Source organism: Rhincodon typus, chromosome 18, assembly GCF_021869965.1.
Source record: "Rhincodon typus isolate 14 chromosome 18, sRhiTyp1.1, whole genome shotgun sequence".
NCBI lineage: Eukaryota > Metazoa > Chordata > Chondrichthyes > Orectolobiformes > Rhincodontidae > Rhincodon > Rhincodon typus.
In genome coordinates, this window is record NC_063349.1 from 22,310,118 (window position 1) to 22,329,562 (window position 19,445).

A 19,445-nucleotide genomic window follows, 5' to 3' on the forward strand; every position below is an offset into this window, starting at 1 on the left:
AATCTATCAATGAATGCCAAGAACCTAGCTTGGGCCCTGAGGGAGTGGATGTTGGGATTCAACCTTCCAATGTGTTGGTGCAGGGGCCCCTGGCAGGAATTTCTGTTGAGGCCCAGGCTCTCACTCGACGTCAATGTTTCTTATTCTAGCTCCAGCCTAGCTGCCTCTGCCACCACTTAGATGCTGACAGCCTGTCAGCCCTACATCTGATGGCTAATGCTGGAAGTTAAGATTATTGCTGCTACCTCACCATTGATGACAGTGGGCAGGGATCTGAAATATTAGTGAAAAAACCAGTATGATTTCAAACTTCAATTTTCATATTAGAATGGATGCACTTTAAAGTACATTTATCATTGCTAATAATAATGATAACTGTTGTGGTTTCAGCTGAAGAAATAGCAAGCCCTGACAGTTGAAAGTTTTATTTTACAAGTTAGGAATCAAAGAAACAAAGCAATTCAAGTACAGAAGCAACTTGCACTTATACAAAGTATGAAATTATATACAGTAATTAATGCAAGAAAATGTCTATCAACAAAACAAGCACCAAAACAAGAATGATATGATGGAAGTCAAAATTCTAGAGGGATGACTAAAAGCTTAGTCAAGGGGATGGGGTTTTCATCAAGGCTCTTAAAAGAGGAAAGGAAGTTAGGAAATTGCAGTAGTTTAAGCAGTCTTCCAATATTGAGCATGAGGGTATAGTGCCAAGAAGATTTAACAAACTAGGGTGAACATGAGTCATTGAGAAAGTTTTCCATTGGTTAAGTATCATCAATTCTGGATTCTACAAGATGGTTCTGTTTTTAATTATGTCCTTTAATTCAAGGTAATCTGAAGTAGTTTGCAGAGGGGGTTGGAGACACCTACATGATCTGTTCTGAGTCACAGATATGTACCCTTATACTAAGTGTATAAGCCCAGAGACAGGCCCACTGCTTGCAGTGGAGACAGAAATTCAAAATGATACTCATTCAAAGTCAGATAAAAGTTTTGACACCTTGACATAAAGGAGGAGACAGCTAGTTGTGCTGGTGTGCAGACTCAAAGATTCTCAGTCAGACTGAGAAATTCATAAAAGAAAACCCATAACAGGTGATACTATGCAAAGCTGAGAAAAAAATGACTAATATCATGTTAACCACCAAGCAAAGTGGGGATGAGGACTGATCCTTGATTTAAAGAAATAAGGTTTGTGAAAAATGAAAAGCCACAAAATCACCAGGGGGCTACCTTGCTAATGGAAAGTTCAATGTGGATTTTGCCACTCAGGCTCTGGACAGGCACAAAGCCTTTCCCAGTGATCAAGGACCCCAAGGGGAGGGGTGGATGTTCCACTATCAAGACCTGCCAGCCAATCAAAGGTAGGTCTTCTAAACCCAGCAGTACCATCACTAAGGCAGTGCTTGCTGTCAGTACTGCCCACCCAAAGCTTCAAAACAGAGAGAGACCCAGACACAGGAGAATGGTGGTGAGAAGGGGAAAATGTTGATGTACATTTGGACTCATTATATTAAAGTGGTTATTTGAGTGAAATTACAGTGTTTGATGAATCTTACAAGGATTTTTGATTGCTACAGCCCTTGGATTGGTAACAAGTATCAGACAGTCAATGGAATGTAGATTCACATATGTATCAAACACAGCAGTTAGTTGCAGAATCCAAAACTACACAGTCACAAACATAGCAAGCAAAGATATTCTGATTACTGCTAAACATGTCCATGATTCTTCAGGATTTTTTGTACTGTTTTTCATGACATTAGCATTTTCAACATGACATAAAAAAACAAATGAAAATGTGTTACCTGCTTTCCCGTTTTATTCCTGTTAGAGCATTCAGCTCTGGTTTTACCATGAATCCAGAAGCTAAATCAAATGCATCTTCAAAAAGCATCTGCAAAGAGGAGGAAAAAAGTCAAGTACCTTCATTACGCATGCAAGGAAACATTATCATATAAAAAGTCTGACCATCTAAACCATTCTGTAGGCATTCTCAGCAAAAGACTTATCCTTGAATACTGCAAAGCTGGGAATCAATAATAAAAACAAATCTTTTTATTACTGTGGATTTCCAAAATAACACTGGTACCAGTTACAACGACACATTAAAATGGTTGTACTCCTTTCAACTGGTTGATTAGACAATTTGCTTTGCATCTTGACAAAGACAAACAAGTAAGGAAGAAAGTAATGTTGTTTTAGTTCATGAAGTGTGAATATTTTATGGCAGTATAGAATTTTATACCCATCCCAGCTGTCCTTGAGAAAGTATTGGGCTTAGTTAAATTATATCACTATTCCATCTTTACTAGATACAAGCAAAGAGTTAGGAGAGTAATAGCTAATTCCCTTGATCAAACTAATGCCAATCCATGCCTGGCCCCTATCCACTGCTCTTTAACTTATACATATCAGGCCAACTCACCTGATATTCACCATGACCTCAGAATGCATTCTGAGAATAAACAAAGTCAAATTCTAAGGCTCTCATAACTCACCACATCGCCTCCATATCAGCTGATTGAGAGCCAATCATATGTAAAACAGGCCTATATGCTGCCTATCAGATGCCTTAGTATTGTATTGGGTTGCCAGAATCTGCCAGCCATTCAGGGGCTCCTCTTTTAGGTCCAATGGACCATTATTCGAGACTTTCTTACTCAGTATTTAATTGCTAAAGGAGCAATAAAGGGCAAATTACTCTCCAGGGCCAACTCGCTTAATTATATCCCCTCTTTCCACCTTTAGGAAGTGGAAGATTGCATCCAAAATGTCTATTGCAGATTTTATTTTTTTGTAAGCAATTTCGTTTATAAAATCTCATTTACTACATCTGTGCAAGAGTTTCCTGGTCAGCAGTAACCCCATGTGGTACCTGCAATGCAACAGCTTCCTGTCACATTAGAAAAGTCAATGCACAGATTTTTGCCATAAACGACTGTTATTCTTGTTCTGAGGGTCTATCACTTACACAATCTCTACTTCTACAAGTTTTGCTCCTCCAATAATTATGTCTAGCCCAGTTGTATTAACAGTAAAACTATTTCCTTCAAAGTTTGTCCTAGAAATAAAAAAATGTCCTTCACATCCCAATAAGAGCTTACTTCATATTCCATTACAGCTCCCACCTTCATCCCTAACCAACTGTTGCTGAATATCTCATCCATGTTTATATCACCTCCGGACCCAAGTATCGCAATGGTCATCTTACCAGCCTCCTATTGACAGTAAATATCAGATCAGACAAAACCCTGCTTTGTATCTAAACCTGCACTAAGTGCTGGTCACCTAACACTGTCTACTACCCTCAAGTTCTTAAATTTCAATATCTCATTCTCATTGTTAAACCCTTTCACAGCAGCATGTCTATGTATCTTTATAAGCTCTTTTGCCCAGCAACTCCTCTTCTGAACTCATTGTTTCTTGATGCTGGTTTTTTGTACATCATTTGCTCTACCTTTAATAGCTGTGGTTTCAGAGCACTTAGCTGGTCCCCTCCCACCCCCACTAATTCCTTTTCCTCCATCAATTTCTTTCTTAAAATCCATCTCTTTGACCTAGCTTTTGCTCCTTCCTCCTAATAACCTCTCCTTTGTTGACATCCATTTTTATATTTATGCCCATGAAGCAATTCGGGATATTTAACTAAGAAAACTGCTAATACAAATGCAAATTGTAATACCCCTCTTGCCTTATGGTAGCTATGATAATCAAATAGCTGCATGGTGCTTATATGCCAGTAACAGCAGAATTACAAATTGCCCCAACATTATAGGCGAACAAAAACTTAATTCCATGACTACTACCAGACCAACACAGTAACTGATTCAGCAGATTGGCATGCCAATGGTTGCTCCAGGCATATACCAGAGAAAAAGATTATCTAATTAGCAAAGCTACTCTAGAGAATCATGGTTCCAACAGTCCTTAACTGAGTGGACTAGGGACACTTGAATCCCAGGCATAATGGACAAGAAAAGTGGGTGATACATGAAATACATCAGGATTCCATACTCTTGGATTTTTAGATTTCCCAAAAAGTTAAGTCTGAAGTAGGCAGAAGACAAGATTTGCAATGGAAAGAAGCCACCCAATCTGAAAGGTATCAGTCCTTGCACCTCAGACTTGCTCAGATCAGCGAATCTCTTGGTGCCTCGAGCAAGACATGGGAAACTGCTTTGAGTATCACATCTAATGTTGGACACTATGTTGACTGCTGGGCGGGTTGGATACATTTAGGACCTTGCTTGTTTCAAGAATACAAACAGCATAACACCCTTCAGTTTTACAAAGTGACTTAAATATCCATGGTATTTTGCCACACAAATCCACAACAGGGAGAGAGAAGTAGATTATATGTGAGAGGACATGCCTCATGCTTTATAGATTTTGTTCAGCATAACATTATGTTCTATTTTCCATAGGAATTGGAAAACTAGAGGCAAAGAAAAACTTTTGTCTTTTATTTGTCTAATAAGTAGAATTATTTTATTTTAATTAGTTGTGCATAGAAATTTCTTGATACAGTACCTCATCATGATTGGATTCTGATGAACCACTTGCTCCTTGGCTGTCTAAAGCTCTGTCCCTCATAGTACAGTCCATCTGTAAAGGGAGCTGCAAGGAGATTTGCTCTCCTAGGGACAAACACACACTTTGAGAACATTTTTTGAAGATGTCTGTCTTCTTCTCCCCAGACATGTTCTGCCAGAGGTGTGCAATTGCTTTTGATACAATGGGGAGGGTGATCTGTTCCATAGACACTATCCTGTTCTCCACTAAAAGGTCCACAGTTTCTTTGTAAAAATTCAAATAGCTGTCAGAAGAAAAATACAGTAGGAAAACATTTCAAAACTAACAACTTGGCATGTTTCAGCGTCTAATTTTTGCATTTGTCTGTAAAGAGAAGCCTAGAAGTTGGTTGACACTTCTACCTATGGAACATGTATAATATTCGAAGTTCTTAATCATAAATATCATGTTATCACTGCCTTTGGTCCAAAATAACCTATTAATACTAAAACACTATACACTGCAGTGTCAGAATATAAACCCTCAATTTGCACTTAATACTCTTGTGTTCTCTGATTTTTTTGTGATGGGTTGCACTGCTATTCAGACATCCAGAACTCCCAAATGATAGGGTTTCTCAATACAGTGCACAACACGGAGTTCCAATATTATTATTATTAGGGAGATTACCAGGATAATTAGGGATTATTATGAAGACGTAAGTACATTTACATTGCTCCAGGAATTCAAATAACGTGAAATAGGTTTTATGATTACATGGAAAGAGGCATATGACAGGACCAATCAAATCAATGACATTTGAAGCTACACCAGATTAAATTCAGAGTTTGGAAATATTAGGAAAGCATAATCTGCACAAACAATTGTACTCCCCATATGACTCATGGTGCGAATTACTGATGTGTCAGCCTATGTACATCAGAAAATCTGAACTTATTCTAATCAAAAAGTGGCATGTTTGTCCAGCAACAGATAAAGAATTGAATCCTTTCCTCATCTTATTAATACTTTGCTGTTAGAGCATTGCTGAAAACAGGAACCAGTAGGGTAAGAGGAAGAGAAAGGCTACATGAAGAATCTTTCTAACAAGGTGTTTAACACTGCTGCCTCACAGTGGCAGGGACCTGGGTCTGATTCTGGAATTGAGTCTGTGTGGAGTTTGCATGTTCTCCCGTGCTTGCATGGGTTTCTGCCGGGTGCTGTGCTTTCCTCCCACAGTCCAAAAAATGTGCATGTTAGGTAGATTGGCCATGGTAAATTGCCCCACCCATAGCGTGCATGGATGTGCAGGCTGGGTGGATTAGCCATGGTTACAGGGAAAGGGTGGGATGCTCTTCGGAGGGTTGGTGCAGATCCTATAGGCTGAATGGCCTCTGTCTACACTGTAGTGATCCTATGATTCTGTTTCTTAAAAAAAAGTTGGCACTCTGACTCAGTGGTTAGCACTGCATCCTCACAGCACCAAGGATCCGGGTTTGATTAAAGCTTTGAGTGACCATCTGTGTAGAGTTTGTATGTTCTTCCCATGTCTGCATGGGTTTCTGCCAGGTACTCCAGTTTCCTCCACAGTCCAAAAATGTGCAGGTTAGGTGGATTGGCCATGTTAAATTGTCCGTAGTGTCTAGGGATGTGCAGGCTAGGTGGATTAGCCATAGGAAATGGGGGGTTACGGGGATAGGGTAAGGGTTGGGTCTGGCTGGGATCTTGTTCGGGGAGTCGGTGTAGGCTCGATGGGCTGAATGGCTTCTTTGCATATGGAAGGGATTCTATGATTCTAGAAACTTGGTTAACTTGTATTTATTTTTCACTCCACAATATTATGATCTGTGCAAAACTAACCCTTCAAATTCTATGAGATCTGTTGAAGATTTCAAAGGAGTCTGAGAATTAACTGGTTTCAGATCACTCTCTGCAGGATGGCCTCTGTATTCTCTCAGCCATTGCCAAAGCGCCATCCTTGTCTGACCAGGTAGGTTTGCTGATGCCAGGTCACTGTGAAGGCAGAAGATTGTCATGGACATTAAGAGAAAAAAAAGAGAAAATATGGTTAAGAATGGAAAAGTCCTTAAGTTCAGGGACATAATTTCTCCAAATGTTGTAATTTTGTCATTTAAAATCAGAATATTATTGTCTTTCAATCAAAATTTTTAGAAGTTGTACTTTTACGAAGATTCTTATATTTCAAGAGATAAAACTAGATTTATGGTTCCAAAATATCTGCTTCACAATCCCTGAATTTAACCATAATCTTCAATGGCTAAAGCATCACTGATATTTGTATTAAGTGGGAATGCTGTATTCCTGTTACGTGTTAATGTAGCAATAGGCATAGTAACATCTGTTGAAATTGCAACACCATCCAATATACTGATTAACACTATATCAATGTTCCAACGTTATTGTTCTCTCTAAATTAAACAAATGTTACCCACTGCTTAAGGTGGTTCTCATTCATTAAATCTACTATAATCAAGATGCACAAACTGCCAACTTAAATCCAAATAGACCGGGAAGCAGGAAAAGCAAGTAAACAATATACACTGTTATGATTCTTCCAGGGACATCACATACCAAAATAAATAAATTTACTGAAAGCCCTGCAAATGCAGAAATTACCAACAAGATACCTTTTTAATTTTCTCTTCGTTTTGACACAAATTGGTCAACGCAAATTAAACATGAAACATGATTTAAAAGGCAAACAGAAAAAGGCACATTTCACCTTAAATAGTTGACACAATAAAGACATATCTTATACACCACAAGCATTTGCATCACGCCCTGCACAATTGTTCTAAGACACAGTTACACAGTTCCACGATCTGCCATTTTTTTATTTGTGTAAAATAGGTCAAGGGACCTATCTGACGATAGCTTTGACGTTCAGATTTTACAGGTTCAATTATTATCAGCCAGACATAGTTCTCTGAATCCTCTATCACTCAGTCATGACAGCCCTGATGCTGTAGCTTTCCAGAGTTTCATTTTAACTGACCAACTAATAACACCCTAGTTTACAGTTGGCACTCCGGAAAAACACACATCCCTGAGCTACGTAAGCAGCTTTCTAGGTTTTAGACTTTACAATGTCTCCAATAACTCCAGTCTCCTTTTCTCCCAAACAGAAAAACTGACACAAACGCAGAAAATTGTGGAGAAACTCAGCAGGTCTGGCAGCCTCTGTGGAAAGAGGAACAGAGTTAGCATTTCTAGTCCAATGTGATTCTGCTTCTGGACCTATTCCTAAAAGTGACTTGTTTCTTGTCATGACAAGAATCAACTATGCCCCTCTTTTTGTCTCTGTCTGCTTTCTGTGTCTGTATGGGTGCCTTCAGCCTCTAGCTCCTCTGACTGCCACCGATATAGCTTCTGGTATAACTTCCTTCCAGGTCAAGGGTTGCCAAGTCATATGGACCAGCATTTCAATCACTTTTGAATTGATGCAACTCTTAGAATTCTTTTCATACATTTGTGATATTGCCACTCATTGCTGAAGCTGACACTGTCCTGGTCTGTGAGCTGTGCAATCATCCACTTCCTATGAAGCCCACAAGGCACGTTATCTTGAGAAGCATGTTCGAGCAGGCATCTCCTGTGTGTGTAGGAAGCCAATTAAAGACATCCTATATGTCACGCAGCCCTATCTGCTGGTGCATGCCCATTTCCCAAATTCAAACTACAAGAGTCCATTCAATGAATATTCACTCACTTCAGCTCAAATGTTCAGCTTTACCAAAGGGCCAGGCACACAATTTGCAGATAACATGATTCTGAAGAACTTCTGTTTTGGCAAACTATCTGGAAGTACTTTGGAGTGAGTTACTGAGTTTGCCTGAGAGAATTGCTGCATCTTAACAGGGAGAGCAGAGGTATAAAAGACCTGTCCACATAAAGGCAGTAATTAGTAAGGAAACAGTTGTAACAGTGCCTCTGGATCATCAGCACAATAGGGCGATGATGGAGAGGCGGTGAAGTGAGCAAACTCTGCACAAGGTTGGAGCCAAACCTCTGCATGCTCCTTGACAGAGATAAGAAACTACAAGGCAGACCTGCCAATGGACCCAGTACCTTAATGCATGCAACCACCAGTGACCTCCTTTACACCATCCCATCAAGGTTCACATCTGAGTCCTCTGCAGTGGCTTGTCTGCCTGACACACCAATCATCCTCTCCCCAGCATAATTCCAGCTTGCCCAGTGACTCACTACCTATTGATCCCAACTTTATAGAGTCTATCAGGAATGCATGGTGTCAGTACCTGAGCTGGTGTTCTGAATGCTTTAGCAAATGGGGTGTTTCTCTTTATCAATAGCGTGGTTTTGCTTTCAATGCTTCTCTTTAAGCTAAATTACACGGCAGGTCTTATTTATTTGAAAGCAAGAACTCAGTTGGGCGGGTTAGAGATGGGTGAGATGGATAGCAAGAGGTCCATTTGCAGCTTGTCCATTATGCCAAATAGCAGGATAAATGCATGCTGGGATTTGAGAAGGGGCATAAAATAGGAATACACAATCATACTGAATGTTCTCAGTGATAGTGCGCATCATGAGCTTTGTAAGGCTGATTTGGACAATCATCTCCTCCATAGGATTCAAGAGTTTCTTTGTTTCTCTAGCAGTTGTACTCTGCTCCTGACAATTGTATGCCACCCTTGTCCAATGAGAGAAAGGGAAGAATGTCAGTGCTTTTCTTGCCATATTTAAATAGCTAGAGGAATATGGTGGTAATGAGAGGTGGATGTGATATTAGCGATATTGGTAAGTGCGTAAAAGCAAGATGGAATTCTGTAGGTCAGTGTGAGTTCTGACTACCAAGAAATGTTAATAACAATGTAATGCATTATGTAACATGAGATGTTGGTGTTATGGTGGGTAACGTATATCATACGAAAATTCATTTTTTGACTTTGACCACTTTCCTGGGTAATCTGACATCTTATGGCACTGCTGTCGGGCCCTTAGAAAAATCAGGAATTGACCTCATTGGTCCCCCAATTCCTCTGAGTATTGTACTTAAGGGCCTCTTGAACCCAGTGAGACCACGGCATCTCTCCTCCTGCCCATATTCACCACTAAGGGTTTTGCATCAGGGACTCTGGCATTCTATGACTGTCTTTTAGAATTATAGTAATAGTATTCAGTGGCAGCCTTCTGCCATTCCGTACAGATTCTCACTTAGGATAGTTTAACTTGAAGAACCGAAGGCTGATTACACCATGTAGAGTTATAAAATGATGATAGGGATCCTACTGTCTGCAGAGACCAGCCAGCAATGCAAACTCAGCCTGATGCTACAATTAGGTAACTGAGGTGATCACACCAAGTTTGACTGGTGCGTCTCCCACCTGAACACCATTACAAGTTATGCCACCTGACGCGTAAGGGGGATGGGGTGTATCCTTGCCCTCACAGCTTAAAAATAAGGCTTAGCCCACCCTGCAGTGACCACTGCTGGATTGAAGGCAATCCCCTGAAGTAGAACCAGACAAAGGTAAGCTCATCATCTCATCAGGATCAGGGTAACAGCTATTGTCAAGGAGTCTGTGTAGACTTCGGTGGAATTAAGGGAATTGAGCTGACAAGGAGTGGAGCTCTCCAATAGCCACAGGGTTTCTGAAAAGCAGACATCCTCCTTGTCTGGTCACCAGTCCACCCACCACTTGGATACTTGGCACCAGGCTCCTCCATTGCAGGTAAATTTCCAGCAGCATGAGAAGGGGTCATTAAAGCCATTTAAAGACCTCAACTGGTCCACGAGCCAGCATGCCATTTCACACCTGTCCCACTGAGAGTAAAATCACAAGTGACGGCATGTGCCATTGTCATGCACCTAACTTTATGCCTCCTCCACCAAGTTGCCAACCCACTCCAGTGGATCAAAACAATTTCAGTTTTAGAACCAAAGGCAGTAGTAAATATCTTTTTATTTCTTTCTATCTCCTAACAATCCTTTCACTAAGATGTACAAACCCACCCTCAAAACAAAAGCAACTTGGCCCTCTACTAAATGGTGGACGCCTCCCCATGCAGCACAAAGAAACATTTTGGGATCCATTTGCCATGTATTGCTTTAGGTGCCATTGATGTGAACTGAAACTCCCCCAACAATCTCCTCCTAAAGTGTGACAACTCTTGAATGGCATTGCCTTCAAAATTATAAAGGAATTACTGAATTTTTAGACACATATTGGTGTGCAGCACTCTGAAAGACAAGCCAAGTAAAGTATACAAAAGTTCTGATTTAACTTGGGGCAGGAATCAGGTGGGTGATATTCAATAAGAGCTGAATATCTTCCCTGACCTCTGATGTGTCAGACCCAAGATAATTTAATCCTTGGTTTTCATTTACATGCTCCAATCAGTTGTCCGCTTGAGTACGAGCAAAATGTTTAGTGGCAGGAGGCTGCTAGGAGAAGCAATGAAATGATCCCTTTTTCTCACTTACATTGTGAGGGAGAGATTTGGGGGTGTCACAGTCATAACACAGGAAGTTGACTGGCAACAGCAAGAGGGTGCATCTGGAGAAATAGGGCCTAAACATTCTTTATGAGTACTGAAAGGGCACGCTTGTCCTGCAAGGAAAGTAATGAAAATTTAAAACTAACTCTTCATGGTTCTTCTGACTAGTTCAGTCTAGCAGGAAACCAGAAGAGCTTTCTTGTTCAGGTCAATGGTTAAATTGTCATCACAACTTGATATCGCTGTTTAAAGAAGAACCCTGCAGGTCAGAGGCAGACCATCAGTTGTCAGGTTCCTGGTCTGCTCATCCACCATGGGTGCCTGATGCTGATATCAACCAAAGTTAACAAAGCAACCAATATCATGACCACAATGGGCTTTAATCACCCATCTAAACGTGAAAATACTAAAAGTTTGTCTCAAACCGGATGTCAATGACTGCCATTCCCAACTGGAACACACAAAATAACAAAAATAAACAAATTTAGTCGAGATTTTGCATTCAGAGCTATGATTATGACTATCATCAAACATGACAAGATCAAAAATTAATAATGAAGTTCACATCATCTGTTAAAATGAGCTGTTCATAATGGGCCAAAATAACTTGAAGCATATTCACAGGGCAACGTTAAAAAGCTCTATTTCCATGAGGCCTTACTCCCTTTAGATTACAGCACATATGGGAGTTCAAACCATTAAACTGGAATAATGGTCCCATTTGAAGAAAAGGCAGTATTTTGGTGTCCATACTGAATTAATTATTCCTATAATAAGTACATCTGTGATGTTTGTCATACTGTACCAATGCTCCTTGTAGTAATTGATGTATTGCTCTTTTACTTCTTCCAAGTTTGACGGATGGCCATCTTCCAAGTGATATGCTTCTGTCATTTTGTGAGGTATCAGAGAAGTTAGTCAGATTTGTGAAGCTCATAGCAGTTCTATTTAGCTACAGTTTGAAACATTATTGAACAAATATTGCTATAAGCTTGCATTAAAAAAATTGAACCGATGTAAGCCTTTTCATAAGAAAGTTACAAAACCAGAGCTGTAAAGAAATAACAATACTTTTAGATGTCCTGAAGGCATAAAAGTAAGAGAGCACTGCTTTGCTCCATTCATAGTCAAGAATGCAGAGCACAGTGATTGTGATAAATATGCCTCTAGCCACTCAAAAGTGAAACCTTTTGTAAGTACTGCTCCAATTATGAATGTATCTGATATATGTGGGAGTGGTGGACATACCATCTAACTATAACAATACAGTCGACTGGAGTATAATGGAAGAAATAATGGGAAGCTGTCAGAGAGGCATGGCGATAATTGTGGGAGATTTTAAACGCAATACAGATCATACAAAACAGGAGCAGAATTAGGCCATTCGGCCCACTGAGACTGCTCCACCATTCGATTAGGTCTGCTATGTTTCTCAACCCCATTCTCCTGCCTTCTCCCCATAACCCTTGATTCCCTCACTAATCAAGAACATATCTATCTCTGTCTTAAATACTCTCAATACCTTGGCCTCTACAGACCCCTGCGACAATGAGTTCCACAGATTCACCATCCTCCAGCTGAAAAGAAATTCCTCTTCATCTCAGTTCTAAAAGATCATTTCTACACTCTAAGGCTGTGCCCTTGGATCCTAGTCTCTCCTACTAGTGGAAACATCTACTCCACTCTGTCCTGGCCTCTCAGTATTCTGTGAGTTTCAATGATTTCCCCACTCATCCTTCTCAACTCCATTGAGTACAGATGCAGAATCCTCAACTGTTCCTCAAAGTCCTTCATTCTTGTGAACCTCCTCTGTACCAGGTCTAAAGCCAGCACATCTTTCCTTAGATTAGGGCTTAACACTTCTTACAATATTTCAAATGCTGTCAGGCCAGAGCCTTGTACAGGCTCAACAGTACATCTCTGCTCTTATATTCTAGCCTCTCAAAATTAATGCTTACATAGCATGTGCCTTCCTAACTATCAACTGAATCTGCACGTTAACCTTAAAAAATTCCTGAACTATGATTCCTAGGTCCTTTTCTGCATCAGATTTCCAAAGCCTTTCCCCATTTAGAAAACAGTCTATATTTCTATTCGTCCTAACAAAGTGCATGACCTCATACTTTCCGCACTGTATTGTATCTGACACTTCTTTGTCCACTCTTGTAGCCTGTCCAAGTCCTTTTCCTGCCTCTCTGCTTCCTCAACACAACCTATCTTTGTGTCTGCAAACTGAGCAACAATGCCCTCAGTTCCTTTGTCCAGATTGTTACTGTATAACATGAATAGTTGTGGACCCAACACTGATCCCTGCAGAGCTCCACTGATCACTGACTGCCATCCTGAAAAAGTCCCCTTTATCCCTACTCTCTGCCTTCTGCCAGTCAGCCAATCCTTGATAGAAGCCAGTACCTTACCCCTAACTCCATGGATTCTTATCTCATCCAATAGCCTCGAGCATGGCACCTTGTCAAAGGCACTTCTGGAAATCCAAATAGTTCACATCCACTGGCTCTCCTTTATCTAACATGTTCGCTAATTCTTCAAAGAATTCTAACAGATTTGTCAGACATGACTTCCTCTTGACAAAGCTGTGTTAACTCAGCCCTATTTTACCATGCACCTCCAAACACTCTGCAATCTCATCCTTAATAATGAACTCTAAAATTTTACCAACAACTGAGGTCAGACTAACTGGCCTAGAATTTTCCATCTTCTGCCCCTCTCCCTTGTTAATCAGGGTTTACACTAACTATTTTCCAGTCCTCTTAGACCCTCCCTGTCTCCAGTGATTCCTGAAAGATCACCACTGATGCCTCCACAATCTCCTCAGCTATCTTCTTGAGAACTCTGGGGTATAGTCCCTCTGGTCTGGGTGATTTATCCACATTCAGACCTTTCAGTTTCCCCAGTACCTTCTCTTTAGTGATGGCCACTTCACTTACCTCTGCCCCCTGACTCTCTTGAAGTTCTGGTATGCTACTTGTATCTTGTAACATGGAGAATGATACGAAGTGCCTCTTTGGTTTCTCTGCCATTTCTTTGTTCCCCATTATTATTTCTCCAGCCTCATTTTCCAGTGGTCCAATCTCCACTCTTGCATCTCTCTTATCTTTTATATATCTAGAAAAACTTTTGCCATCTTCTTTTATATTATTAGCTAGCTTACCCTCATATTTCATATTCTCCCCCTTTTTTTGTTATCCTCTACTAGTTTTTAAAGGCTTCCCACTAAACCTTTTCACATTGTATATTTTTTCTTTTATTTTTACAATGTCATGACTACCCTTGTCAGCCATGGTTGCCTCATCCTCCTCTTATTATGTTTCTTCTTCCCTGGGACGGATTTCTGCTGTGCCTCGCAAATTACCCCCAGAAACTCCTGCCTTTGCTGCTCCACCATTTTACTTACTAGGCTCCTTTTCCAATCAACTCTGGCCAGAACCTCCCTCATGTCTTTCTAATTACTTTTGCTCAACTGTAATAACGTTATATTTGATTCTAGCTTCTCCTTCTCAAACTGCAAGGTAAATTTTATTATATTGTGGTCACTGTCCCCAAGGGGTTCCTTGACGTTAATCAAGTCTGCCTAATTACACATCACTAAATTCAGAAATATCTGTCTCTAGTAAGATCTACCACAAGCTACTCCAAAAATAACAAGTCCTAGACATTCCACAAATTTCTTTTCTTGGGATCCACTAGCAATCTGATTTTCCCAGTCCACCTACATACTGAAATTCCCCATAATTATTCTAATAATGTCTTTCTTACATGCCTTGTAAACTTCAATCAAGGCACCCCCAACTGTTCTAAACTCCAAAGGAAACAGGCCCCAGTCTGTCCAACCGTTCACGACAACTGACTCATTCCCAGTATGAACCTAGTAAATCACTTCTTAACCAGCTCCGACGCACCTACATCCTTCCTTAAACAAGGTGACTGCACACAGTATTTGGGAAGTGACCTCTCTAATGTTCTGTATAACTGAAGCATAATATCCTTACTTTTATGTTCAATTGCTCTCACAAAACAGGATAGCATTCTATTAGCCTTCATAATTAGTTGCAGTACCTGCACAGTAAGTTTTTGCGAACTCATGTACTAGGCCAATTATATCTCTCTGTACCTCTGCAGGACTCTTTTAGTAATCTGCTTTTTTATTCTTCCTGTCAAAGTGAACAACTTTACATTTTCCCAAATTATACTACATCTGACAAGATTTTTGCCTACTCATTCAACCTATCTGTATCCCTCTGCAACCTCTTTACATTCTCTTCACAACATACTTTTCCTAATTATCTTTGTCATCTGCAAATTCAGTTACCATGATGTTACTCCCCTAATCAGTCATTTATATAAATTGTAAAAAACTGAGGGCCCAGCACAGGCGCCTGCATGACTCCATTCATCACATCCTGCCAATCAGAAGAAGATCCAGTCCAATCTTCTATCCGTGTCAATATGTTTCCCCCTACACCATGAGCTCCTATTTTGCATAATTATCTTTCATGTGGCACGTGTCATATGCTTTCTGGAAATCCAAGCACAGTACATCTACAGCTCCTCTTTATCCCCAGCACACGTTATTCCTTCAGAGAACTCCAATTAATCTGTTAAACATGATTTTGCTGACTCTTCCCGATTACCTTGAATTTTCCTAAGTATCCAGCTATAACATCCTAAATGATGAATTCTAATAATGTCTCCATGATAAACATTCGCATACAGTTTCCTGCCTTTCTCCCTTCTTGAATGGAGGAGTTATATTTGCTACCTTTTAGTCCAATGGAATCTTTGCAGAATTGTGTAAATCAAGATCAACACATTTACCGTGTCATTACCCACTTCTTTTCAAGTCCTTTGCAAACTTTTTTCTCTGTGATCCCATATTAATGCCAGAAGCCTCAAGTGACCACAGATGAAGTTAATTTTGGCTGTTGAGCTGGAGAAATTCACCTTCAGTTGAGTGGTGGGAGGGGTAGGTAGTGCTTCAGTTGTGGCAGCAGCAAAGGGAGGAGTTAAATGTGCCCCACATCTCCCTCATTCATCCTACTGTCTTTATTTCCTTCACTCCACATTTCTCCTCGGCCTTCACTCACCTCCTTCAAAACCCACACCCTACATAAACACTCATTTAGCCTCCTCCCTTCATCAAACCCAGCATCTCCCTTAGAAGGTAACAATCGAACAGTAATATAATCTACAATACTTGTATAACTTACTTATAACACCCAGAATAAAAACATGGTTAACATGGCAATAGACTGTGATTGAATAGCTCACAGCACATGTCAAATAGCAAATGAGATAAAGACACTAATGAATGCAGAAGGTCATCAAATCTTATTAAATTTCACAATTCTTCACTTTTGTTGATCTGGCCTTGGAACTCCATCTCAAGAACTACTCCACTGTGGAGTGCCTCAATGACTTCTCCCATTTTGGTCAATTTCACCCTCCTTTCCTTACCAGCTCCCTGGTTCCCCTGCACTCATTCACAAGCATTACTCTAGCCGATCATCAACAGCCAGTTTTAATGAGCTGATCCCGCCTCATATTTTCTTTTCCTTAAGCTCCAATCTTGCTCAGTTACATCAAACAATACTGCTGGGAAGCTTTTCAAATCCCACATTCTCAGCTGTATTGAAATATAATGCTTGCATACTTCTTCTAAGCCTCTCACAGCCTTCCTTTCCATTTTCCTAACACACTAGGACTTCTTCTGAGGCCTGACTTAAACACCTAGCTGCCTACTAATTTCTGGGAATTCTTCCTGAGTTCTAACAGCATAGAGCCATCCAGATGCTCTTGATTCCTCACTAAGTACGCTGTGCAGAATCTGTGTAGATCAGCTGCCTGTCCAAACAGTTAACTACAACACTCCTAAAATGTCACTCCCTTACAATCTCAGTTCTTGCCTGTAACCTTTGGTCATCCTCTTCAGTAATTCCCAAACTATCTTTAGTGATCTATCGAAAAGCTTACAATAAGCCCCTTCCTCTAGTGCTGGGTAAAACTGAATGCTGCTACCAAACAACTCTTGACATGATCTGTTCCATAAATGTTACCAATCATTAAATGCTGGCTTGCTCAGTGAGAAAAAGGAAACAAATAGAGGATCTTATTACACTTGTGGATTTGTATCCCACAATCTTTTTCTTCTCCACCCAGTTCTCTATTTGCTTCTGCACTCTAGAGGCAACTTTTAATCCAAACTAAACTTTATGTATCATTTTAAACCCACAGCATTATCAGAAATCAGTGACTATATTTTTTGCTTGCTGACATTTCACGGAATGTGAAATTAAAAACTGAATTATTATGATACTTCTGCATAAGGTGAATGGCAGGTATCTTCTCCCTAGGATGGGGGAATTTCAAGATTAGAGAGCATATATTTAAGGTGAGAGGAGAAAGATTTAAAAAAAGACACAAGAGGCCTTTTTTTTAACAGAGAGGGTTTCTTGTGTGGAGTGAACCTCCAGAGGAAGTAGTGAATGCGGATGCAGTTACAATGTTTAAAGACATTTGGATAGGCACATGTGAAAGAAATGTTGGAGGGCTATGGGCCAAATGCAGGAATGTGTGACTAACTTAGTTTGGGATTATGTTCGGCATGGACTGGTTGCACCGAGAGGTCTGTTTCTGCACTGTATGACTCTATGACTCTATTTATATACTGACCTTTAAGTTTCAGCAAATTTTCTAGCTTTCTTTCTAAGTCCAAGATGTAATTCTTTGCCTTACGCAGCACCTGCCACTTCAAGTAAAATACAATTTATATTAAATGTTTAGCCATGTCTTAACATAAAGAAAGTCATTTAATTCTATGGTATCAATTCAGATGAAAGAACTGTTTTGTTAAAATCAAAGTAAAAGAGAAAGTCTCATGTTTTATTCCTCATGGCAACTACTATACAGTACATACTAGGAAGAGGGGAACAATTCTGATGCTGTACAATTTACCTATTTCTATACATTCAGATCAAAGGAAGATAGCAGGCTTTATAGGCATAAAATGAGATAGATACAATGTAATTCATTTCATATTGTTTTCAAAATTTACTATATTTCATCTCTATCTTAAAAGAGAAAATGCAACATATTATACAACAAAGACTGAGACATATATAACTCCAAATTTTGTAATATAAACAAGATTTCAATTCAAATAACAGTTTGTTGATACATAATTGAAAATATGGATGTTATCTTCTGATGCTTCCTTGAGAACCTTTTACCTCGTGCATGACATGCTACACACAGCAGATCACAAAAAGAAAACAAAGAACTGTGGATGATGGAAATCTGAAACAAAAACAGAAATTGCCAGAGAAACTCAGCAGATCTGGCAGTATCTGTGGAGTAGAAGCAAAGTCAACAATACATGTCCAGTGACCCTTCATCTGATGGACGCAAAATGTTGCCTTTGCTTTCTGCTTACAGATGCTGCAGATCTGCTGAGTTTTTCCAGCAATTTCTATTTTGGTTATAAACCAGATCATATTTGATTATCTCAAGGGCCACACCACTGTTGCTCAATTATCAAAAAAGCATTTCTGATGAAAAGTCATTGAGTTGAAACGTGAATTCTGATTTTTTCTCCAGTTACTATCGGAGCAGCAGAGTATTCCAGTTTTTACTTCAGAATTCCAGCATAAGCAGTATTTTGTTTTTAAACTGATGCTCAAACCTCTCTTACTTTTGAAGTGGTCCTCTTGGTCCTTTTGGACTGAGGACATACTGTGTCTCGTAGATGATTGAAAAGCCCTGCCAGCTTTGCACGGTGTCGGGCTTGAGAAAGGCGACGACGAGCCACCCGAGGCTCCACTTCCTGAAGCATTGCCAAAAAGCTAGGGCTAGCATCTGTGTAAGGGCTAGTGCATTCTCCGGAGCTCTCCATTTAAATCTGAAACCAAGACATATACAGAGATGTGTAATCTTTAAATGTGACTAGCAGATCTATCTATTTCACAGATTAGACTTGCGCAAATACATTCTGTCATACTGTCCTATGAAATATTGAGATACATGAATTGATGATATTTCTCAATGAGATCTTATCTAATTAAATTATTCAGAGGACTCTGTTATCTATTTAAGTAGATTATAAAGAATCTGAAGTGAGTGATTTAATCAACATATCTTATTTGAAATAACACAGAATCTGAAATAACAGCACAGACGCCAGTGTCCTGTCAGCAAGTTACCCTTTATTTTTGTATGCTCAGTACACAGCCAGCTCAGAGCCAGTCCCTAGAATGGAGAGACCCTCTGAACCTCCTGTTTATATCTGTCAGCCAGGGCTCCCTGATTGGCCTAGGTTAATAACCCCAATCAAGGATCTCATAGTCAACAAGATCCAACTGGCCCTCATGCCAATCACTGTAGAATCTATAGCAAAGAAACAGGTCATTTGACCCAAATGTGCATATAAATATTCC

At 39.9% G+C, this 19,445-nt stretch overlaps 1 protein-coding gene across 1 annotated transcript; it reads right to left on the bottom strand.

Moving 5' to 3' along the window:
* Positions 1-1,807: 1,807 nt before the first annotated feature.
* Positions 1,808-18,904, bottom strand: LOC109936940 (stimulated by retinoic acid gene 8 protein-like). The gene is given in 6 exon segments (XM_020535550.1): positions 1,808-1,900; positions 4,537-4,822; positions 6,379-6,531; positions 11,804-11,885; positions 17,686-17,802; positions 18,742-18,904. Coding segments are annotated over 6 exon segments (894 nt in total).
* Positions 18,905-19,445: the final 541 nt, after the last annotated feature.